The 9,295-nt window shown below is 46.9% G+C and overlaps 2 protein-coding genes across 2 annotated transcripts; both read right to left on the bottom strand.

Moving 5' to 3' along the window:
• Positions 1 to 1,606: 1,606 nt before the first annotated feature.
• Positions 1,607 to 2,167, bottom strand: H3f4 (H3.4 histone, cluster member). The gene is given in 1 exon segment (NM_001109642.2): positions 1,607 to 2,167. A coding segment is annotated over 1 exon segment (411 nt). The 5' UTR covers positions 2,073 to 2,167; the 3' UTR covers positions 1,607 to 1,661.
• Positions 2,168 to 7,629: 5,462 nt separating this feature from the next.
• On the bottom strand, positions 7,630 to 9,183 carry H2ac25 (H2A clustered histone 25). Its single transcript, NM_021840.2, is given in 1 exon segment — positions 7,630 to 9,183. A coding segment is annotated over 1 exon segment (393 nt). The 5' UTR covers positions 9,179 to 9,183; the 3' UTR covers positions 7,630 to 8,785.
• Positions 9,184 to 9,295: the final 112 nt, after the last annotated feature.

Here is a 9,295-nt window from a genome sequence, read left to right as displayed (position 1 = left end):
TGACAGAAATATGGCTTCCCTAGAGTTGTGGGACCAATAGATCGACAGGGGAAAGAGATTAGGTGGGGACTTGGTGATTCAGGTGGGGACTGCAGGGAAAGTGTGGTCGGATTTGCATGGATTGAGACCAGGAAAGGAAAGGGGGAAATTTAGAAATTAGGGATTGAAAGTTGGGAAGTGGTGATCCATGCTTTTAATTCCAGCACTTGACAGGCAGAGGGGCAGAGGTAGGCTCATCTCTGAGTTTGAGGCCAGAGGGAGTTTCAGGATAGCTAGATCAGCTAGGTCTACAAAGAAACTGCCTTTAGACTCCCCCCACCCCAACCTCCAGCGCACGTGCCGGTACACACGCGCGTGTGCGCACACACACACACACACACACACACACACACACCGGGAAGAGGGAGAGGGAGAGAGAGAAAGGGGGAGAGGGAGAGGTGGAGAGGGAGAGAGGGGGAGGGGGGAGGAGGAAGAGAGGGAGAGGGGGAGAGAGGGAGAGGGAGAAAGAGAAAGGGAAAAAGAGAAAGAGAGAGAAAGAAAAGAAGTTGGGGCTGGAGCCTGGGGGGGGGGTGTTGGAGACACAATGGGCTTCAGAACTTTCCAGTTGCATATTTACATTATCTGCACACCCTGGGAGTAATTTATACCACTGATACCAAAGCATGCCACAGTTAACATTGAGCACCTTCAAATCAAGCATGGGACAACTTAGTATTCTCAACGTTAGGCAGTACTTGGCTATGTATTTAACAAAGCCATTAATAAGTGATTCCACTATGTAGCAGAAGTAAAGTTTTCTGTATTAACTTCACAGCCACATTCAGGCTATTCCCCCTCAGCCCTCTACTATACAGTTCAGCTAACCAGGCTCCTCTCAGTTTGATTTCTGAGTAAGCAAGCAGGTTAGTCTCCATGCCTGTCATCTCAGAACACCACCAGCTCTTTGTAGGGACAATATACTAACACCCAGAGAATTAAACTCCAGGGCAAAACATCCTCTTGATAAGAGGTTCCTATTGCTTACCAATCAGGTTGAGTCAATACAATAGCTGGGCTTTCCTACCCTACAGGAATCCTCTAATACAGAATTTTCTGGATGTGTCCCCTGGAATTATGTAAGTTAGCATTTCCCTGACTTCTGCCACCGCTGTAACAGACGGGCAAAGTTAACTTTTAAGGCACAGGAACAGCTAGCCTTTTTAACTTCAGGCCAAATCTGACTCAAAACACTAGGCAATTAACAAAACTTACTTGATTGATAACTGTTGTGGACGCATTTGGGTACTATCCACCATGCGAACACTATAGTTGTGACAGTATGTTTACTACCCGTAGGAGCTGGGCTCCTGCCTTCATTGGACAAGGACAGTCACCAATACAGCTATTAACGTTGCACTACAAAGGCTCAGGCCACGATACCTGTTAAGAGAAGGCAGGTTAGAATGGGATGTACTTTAAGCTGAACAGCCCACAGGGCAAGGATCAGCTGCTGACCTCGCTAACCCTATCCCTGGGAAGCCACTTGGATCCCCAGCCACTGTGTCTTGATCTCCAGAGGTGAAGGAGATCAAAGAAATCTTGGTTACAACACTGTTTTCCGAATCTGTGGGTGGCTCTGAAAAGAGCCGTTGGGTTGGTTGATGAGCAGTGCCTGTGGAGGTCTAAGCCCGTTCTCCGCGTATGCGCCGAGCCAACTGGATGTCTTTGGGCATGATGGTAACCCGCTTGGCATGGATAGCGCACAGGTTCGTGTCCTCGAAGAGCCCCACGAGGTACGACTCGCAGGCCTCCTGCAGCGCCATTACAGCCGAGCTCTGGAAGCGCAAGTCGGTCTTGAAGTCCTGGGCGATTTCACGGACCAAGCGCTGGAACGGTAGCTTGCGGATCAACAGCTCGGTGGATTTCTGGTAGCGCCGGATCTCTCGCAATGCCACAGTACCAGGGTGGTAGCGGTGCGGCTTCTTCACGCCGCCGGTGGCTGGAGCGCTCTTGCGTGCCACCTTCGTGGCTAGCTGCTTGCGTGGAGCCTTGCCTCCCGTCGACTTCCGTGCTGTCTGCTTGGTGCGTGCCATCTTCCTGGGCCGTATTCCCTCCTCTCCTCAGGTGCAGAGGATGGCGAGCACCGCAGCTTTTATAGACCCAGCTGCATTCCTATTGGTTGCCCGCCAGGTGGCATTATGGGATGCTGCACTCTGATTGGTCTACTGGGGTCTCTACTTTACACCCTGCCTCTTACATTCTCTCTGAGCGGTGTGGCTTCCAGAGCCGTTAGTTGAGGCTCGGTAGGAATGCAGTGGGGACTGTAGAAAAACTCAAGTTGTTTTCTCAGAGCCTTTTGTTGTTGTTGTTGTTTAAAGAAATAAAACCCAAACAGACAAAAAAACAAAAAACCAAACAAACAAACAAAAAAAACCCAACATTGCCTCGACCCCAAGACACAAAGAACATTCTAGAACCTTTCTGCAGCAAGGCATAGTTTTCCTGAGTTCTGGAATACTAAAACAAGAACACCCCCCCCAAAACCCCCAATCAACCAACCAAACAAACAACCAAACAAACAACCAACCAACCAAACAAAAAAACCCCACCTGGTTTAAGGACACCCCTGGGGTGGCGTGGACATGGGTGAGGGCTGGAGGGAGGTAGCTCGGAAGTTAAGCTTAATTCTAGGACTTGGGAGGCAGAGAACGGTGTATATCTGTGTGTTTGAGGCTAACTGGGGTTACATATTAAAGCACTTTTTTTTTAAATGGGGGGGTAGAATTAGAAAAGTTCAATAAAAGAAAAATGAAAAAATAAAATGTTATTTGCCGGAAAAATGGGAAGAACTCAAGATCACAGAGTTAAGTAAGCCGGATCCAGGAAGAAATGCATGGCATGGGTTCTCTAGCATGTGGAAGCTAGATTTTTTTTTTTTTAATCATAAAAATGGGGATGGGTACTTATGGAGAGAAAGGTGACCAGAGGGAAGAGGGAAAAGGGGAGAGCTGATGTGTGTGCAGATATGAACAAAGATTGTGTGTGTAAAGTTATCAAAATGAAAGCCATTACTAAGCACAGTTAACATGCATTAATAAAAAAAATCTGAAAGAAAGAAATGACTCAAAGGACAGTGGCCCATGCGTATAACCTCAGCACTCGGTGGCTGAACAGAAAGACAACAATTTTGAGGCTTAGTGTACACTTTATCAAACAAAATAAAGCACCTTTAGATCTGAAAAAAATCATAAAAGATTTCTGAAGCAAAGATTTTAAGGATGGCATGGGTTGTATTCAAGGATCTCCCAAAGGTCACAATCTGGACATCAAACAATAGTAATAATGGTTAGTTACTTAGACCACGTCAGAGGTCATCCACATAATTCAGAGGTCATCCACATAATTTCAAAAACGTGAGTCCAGTAAAGGAAAGAAATCAAACTGCGGTGCATCCTTACGGACTTGGTTTAAAAAACAAAACAAAACAGAATGCACTGACAATCATGGTGTTTTGCTTCTAAACATATACGTGTAGTTTAAACAGAGCCCAGGGGTGCGGTCGCGGGGAGGCGCTACATCAACCGGAGGACATGGGTAGTCCATTGGTGGTGCCCGGGAACCGGGGCATCCTGGCACTAGTGCCAGCTATGGACACAGTGACAGGGAAAATGGCTTCACTTTCAGAAAGAACTAACCGGAATGCACGACCCTGTGAGACTTCAGCGACACACAGTGTTTGATATCCTGACGGAGCCAGGGAGAAAGGAGTCCTTCATCCTCCCCGCCCCCCCCCCCCCGCTCCCCGCATCTCACGCAGCCAATGGGATCAGCCAGAGCTTTCACACCGACCAATCGGAAAACGCCCTTGAGCAAGCCCAGGTTCCGAAGCTCGAGAGGGCAAAGCACGTTGCTTCTCCCAAGGCCGAGGCGCCCACCAGAGGATGCGGGAAAAACCTTCCCTACCCCGCGGCGAGCACGCTCCCACACTCCCGCACCCCAAACCTCCGGAAGGCCAAATTGCAGCCGTCACCGCGGTGGTTCCCGAGCTGTGCGCTGCACCCACGGGCGCCAGTGCTATAATCTTAAATCTGTTTTTATTTTGGTTTGGTTTGAGTTTTGATTTTTGTTTCATTCCAATTAGACTGCGCTGAGCTTCTCAGAGAAAAGTCGCGCCATACAAGACTGCATGCAACTGCAGAGCAGCGTCTCAGAATCTGGGAAGGAGCTTTTCTTTCTGGAGCCTGTAGTTTCTTTTCCCTATTTCATTATCCGATCCATATCTATGCCTTATGGGAAGGGATCAGATGAAGGTTTAGTGTTGGGGTGGAAGATGGGGGCGGGGAGCTCAGCAGTAGAACAGCGTTGCCCTCTTAGCTCCGTGTTGCTTGCTGGTGGGGGGGGGGTCAATTTCTTTTCATCACTGGCTAGACAGGGAAGAAATCCTTTTTAAAATTAACTTAGCAAATACATATTTAGCACTATGTGCAAGGCGTACTAACACGTGAGAGTGACAGTAGACATAAATGTGCCTCTGCACTCTTCGACGTCGATGTCAGCTAGTTGTGAGCTGGCCACAAAATTGTAGTTTATCCCAAGGCAGGAATGGGGACAAAGCAGAAACGCAGGGTACTGGAAAAGAGAGGAGGCATGCCTTTTGTTTCTTGTTTTGTTTTTGACAGTCATCCTAATCAGGATGGTCTGATTGGTCAGCAACTGTAGCGATTTCAGAGATCATGTGAGTCTTTACGGAAATTCCTATGTGGGTCCTTTTTGCCTCTTTAAAATTCGAGCTGTTTGCTATTAAATTATAGGGCTTTGCTGTTTTGGATATTGTCTGATCAAATGTATGGCTTCAAAATGCTGTTCCCTATTCTGTGGGTTGCATTTTAATGTTCCTATCTTACTTCTGTATGTAAATTTTTGTTGTAGCAACTCAATAATACTTAAGACAGGTATATTTTGTCCGTTTTTGAATTGAATCATGTGTATGTGTTGGAACTGTTTAGAGGAGGAAGAAAACTTTGTGCCATCATGATGCCAGTGAGGACGACAGGCTGCCCTTAGCAGGTGGGAATATCCAGTAGGTACTATAAACATGCAGTTTGGGGAGGGTCCCTCAAGGTCAGCAGCCAGACCTGTGATGTGCAGCAAGGAGGCCTGAGGCCCCTGCCTCCTAGACACCCATCCAGCTTTGCCACTCACCATATTAGGAAAGGAGCTGTCTACACAGCCTGAGTCCAACTGGCCTGGAGCTTGTTATGAGCCCCAGAGCTTAGTTTGAGGGACAATATGGCAAAGTGCAGCCTCGGTGGTCCTTGAACTACCTCATTAACCTACCAGAGAAGCTTTTGTCATTTTCCAGCTGATCCCTGCGGAGTCTCCAGTGACCTTTCCTGGCTCTTCAGCTTTCTTCTCCTGAGTTATCTGAATATGCACAGAGCTTTATGAAAATGATTTTTGATCAACCTAGTACAACTATTTACCCTATAGTTACATTGCATTATTTACAAGGAGTCATGGTGGCATACTTTAAGACACTCAGGACATGTGTAGGCTATAAGCAGATATTATGACTTTGTATATAAGGATACTGGGTACCTATAGATTTCGGTGCCTGCCCGGCTGGGGGTTGGGCAGGAAGATGATCCTGGAACCAATCCTGTGATGCCAAAAGACACTGAAACATCCTCTAGGCTTTTCCATGTGACAACAAATGAAATTTTGGTTTTTTTTAAAGCCTATGTCGTATTTATCTGTGTATATACCACATTTTGGAGATCTCTATCTGCTCCTTCATAGACATTCAGGTTAGTACCATGTTTAGCTATCTTAGCTGTCGGCAGTGCCACAATGAGATGTCCGTACATATGTCTCTCCCACATACGGATTTCATTTTGTCTGGATAGATGCCCAGGAGCAGGGGAGCTGGGACATATTATTAGGTCTATTTTTAATTTTGTTGAGGTGGGAGATTATTGGATATGTGGGTGAACCTGCAAGAAATGGCCCCACAAGTAGAGACTAAATGTGGGAAGCGAGGGCTGGAGGAAAGACCCACACCCACACACCCAGAAGAGGAACACAGGATGCTACGGAGAGAGCTCCCACACGCTGCAACAAATGTCCAGAGTTATTTCCGAGGTTGTTCCAAGCTACATTCTTCTGGAACCTTCTTTCTTGCCTTCAATAAACAGCAGTGCATAGGGACATATGGAGAGTGGCTGAAATAATTCTAATACAGGCCTGTATTCAGAGACACAGTGGGCCAAGGAAAGACCTCCACACGACATTCACACAGGATGAACCTGGCAAGCTTATCTGCTAAGGCTTGCTCAGACCTACAGCCGTGTGAGGATCGGGTCCACACCGGCCTTCCGCATGGTCTCCGATGAAGGCAGCTGTGGTACATGAGTTTCACCTTTTACCTGAGGCAGGCCGGTTTTATTCTATAAAGGAAGCGCTGCACTACATCTCAGTCTTCTTTCTGTCCTTAGCTCTTCCAGGTTTCCTTAGTCCTCCCATGCCCCCACCCCCACGTGTGTGCATGTATGAATGTATGAATGTGTGAGTGCAGGCATGCATGCGTGTCTTCATGTATGAAGGTCCTCATGAGGACAATCTCAACCTCCACCTTGAGCCAGAGTCTCTTGTTAGCTGCTGTCTAGACCACAGCAGCTGGCCTGTGAGTTTCCGGGGATTCTCCTCTCTTCCCTGGAAGCACTAGAACTAGTCAAGTGCTAACCTGGCCCTGCGTTACATGGGTCCTGGACTTGCTCAGGTCTTCATGCTTGCACAGCAAGCTCTTTAGGCACTGTGTCACCTCTGCAGCCCCTGTCTTTAGTCACTGAGTTTCTTACAAACTTGGGTGAAATTCACAAGATACGGTGACCCTTTTCATGTGAACAGCTGAGGGACATTTAGCACATTTCTTATGCCTTCTTCCATGACCACACCAGGAAGGTCTGTATGGACTCTTTCCCTCCTTCAGCTCCTGTATCTATTGTCTGATTCCGGACATTCATCTTGTCCAGTCCCTTATGAGAGCAGTGTGTTAATCTATTCATTGGCTGATGAGTATTTGGGTTTCCTCTACCTTTTAGGTTTTAGGAATGATACTGTTTCTCCCATCTGTATAGCTTATGTTATATGCATACTCTTATTTTATTGGGCATATACCTAGGAATGGATCACAGGGTGCCTGAATCCAGTGAACATTCTCTTTTCAAGGTAGCTGCTGTTGGTACATTACATCTCTGGAAATGGTTATCCAGATGATCAGATCTTAGATCACAGCTGCTTCAATTGCAACTTTCTATAATTTTGGACACATTCACAATCTGTGTTAATTATTTAGTAGCCACGTATGCCTGGGCAATTTATGAGCTGCATCTTTGCATTACATTTTACCTAATGGGAAATTAAATACTCCTTTTGGGAGGTGGTTGTGCATCTGACAGCAGCCTTAGACTAGATGAGAAACTGCCCGAGTACACCTCCCTCCACAATGTCTCTATCCTCATGAAATGGTAACATTACCCAATTCCTAAGAAGTTTAACCACCACTCAAGCGTTTAAGCAACCACAATGACCTATGAACACAAACTAAAACCAGAACCAGAGATTCTAACAAAAAAACATAAGGAAAAGATCTCTGGGGGTCGAACCCTCTGGCTTTATTTTACTGAGACCAGGATTTGCAAATGTATAATCTATGTGCAGTTTTCACTGTTGTGTTGAGACTCACTGTTAAGGAAATTGCCTATCCTTAGGCAAATGGGTTGAGACGTTGGTAGTTTATAAGCAGACTTGTAGTTATAGATGGTGTCTGAGGAGCCAGGCTTGAACAGATCCAGTTTTGGTAGAATATAAATTATATAATATTATATAATTGTCTTGATGACCTGTATTGCTAAAATTTAAATAGCGTGCAGCAGTTAACAGGGAAAAGAGGCCCGATTCTGTGACATTTTAAAGGATTTAAAGGCAACTCATTTAACCCTCTTCTCCCTTTCTCACTTACATGCTCCTGTTGATTTACCTGGAACTCCAACCATTCTTCATGCTGTAGAAGTCACAGTCCTCTCTAAACATTTAGTGTGATGCCGTTCTCCTTATATATAACAAAGGACACTGCTGTACTCTCAAACCTAGTTTTACCAAAATCATACAAATTATTGTTTCCCAAGATTAAGCTACTTAAGTGATCCAATTAACTAATTCCAAATGCCTGCTGGACCACCATGCTCACCTGTAATCCTACTTCTAAGTACCTGCTCCCCACCCCCACAAAAGAAACCAGCAAACTCCAAAGTTGTAAATCGCCTTATAACAAAACGTTTATATAAACAAGTAGCTTTGAAATACCCAAGCCTCTCCTCAGAAACCTTTGGAAGCCCCAAGGCGTTAAACTGATCCTAATTCAAGTGGACTTCATGTTTGATTTGAGCATCTCAATTTACTGTTTCAGTAGAAGCAAACACTATAGTGTCTACCAACCAGAACCTTATGCGAATTCCTACAGAATAAAGTCCAAACACGAACGTTAACTGAAACCTTGTGTCTGACACTGAAGTGGCGGGGTTGAAACTCGAACGTCTCCAACTGACCGCAGGCGAAGCCGTTAGCCTCCCATGAGCTCCCCAGGCGTCGCACTGGGATGCCGGAACGCATGGAAAGGAGTCGGGAGATCCTGGCCGGCCAGTAACTGGCGACAGGCTCAGTGTACAGCACTTCCTAATGAGGTTGGGGGTGGCTCTGAAAAGAGCCTTTGGTGTCCGTAAAAGTTGCTCTAACGACCAGCAGGGCCTCACTTGCCCTTGGCCTTGTGGTGGCTCTCCGTCTTCTTGGGCAGCAACACCGCCTGGATGTTGGGCAGGACGCCGCCCTGCGCGATGGTCACGCGGCCCAGCAGCTTGTTGAGCTCCTCGTCGTTGCGGATGGCCAACTGCAGGTGGCGCGGGATAATCCGCGTCTTCTTATTATCGCGGGCCGCATTCCCAGCCAGCTCCAGGATCTCAGCAGTCAGGTATTCCAGCACAGCCGCTAGGTACACCGGAGCGCCGGCGCCCACCCGCTCCGAGTAGTTGCCCTTACGGAGAAGGCGGTGCACACGGCCCACTGGAAACTGCAGGCCAGCGCGGGATGAGCGAGACTTCGCTTTTGCACGAGCTTTGCCGCCCTGCTTGCCACGACCAGACATCTTCCCCTAACGACCAAAAGTACAGAAACAGAAGAAAGCTGGCAAAAAACGAATCTGTAAGCGCCAGCAAGCTCTTATATATGATCAGGAGGGAGGCTAGACTGAGCCTTCCTATTG

The sequence above is a fragment of the Rattus norvegicus genome, chromosome 10, assembly GCF_021556685.1.
Source record: "Rattus norvegicus strain SHRSP/BbbUtx chromosome 10, alternate assembly SHRSP_T2T, whole genome shotgun sequence".
Taxonomy (NCBI): Eukaryota; Metazoa; Chordata; class Mammalia; order Rodentia; family Muridae; genus Rattus; species Rattus norvegicus.
The sequence above is the reverse complement of the archived record's forward strand: the minus strand, read 5'-3'. Positions and strand labels throughout refer to the sequence as shown.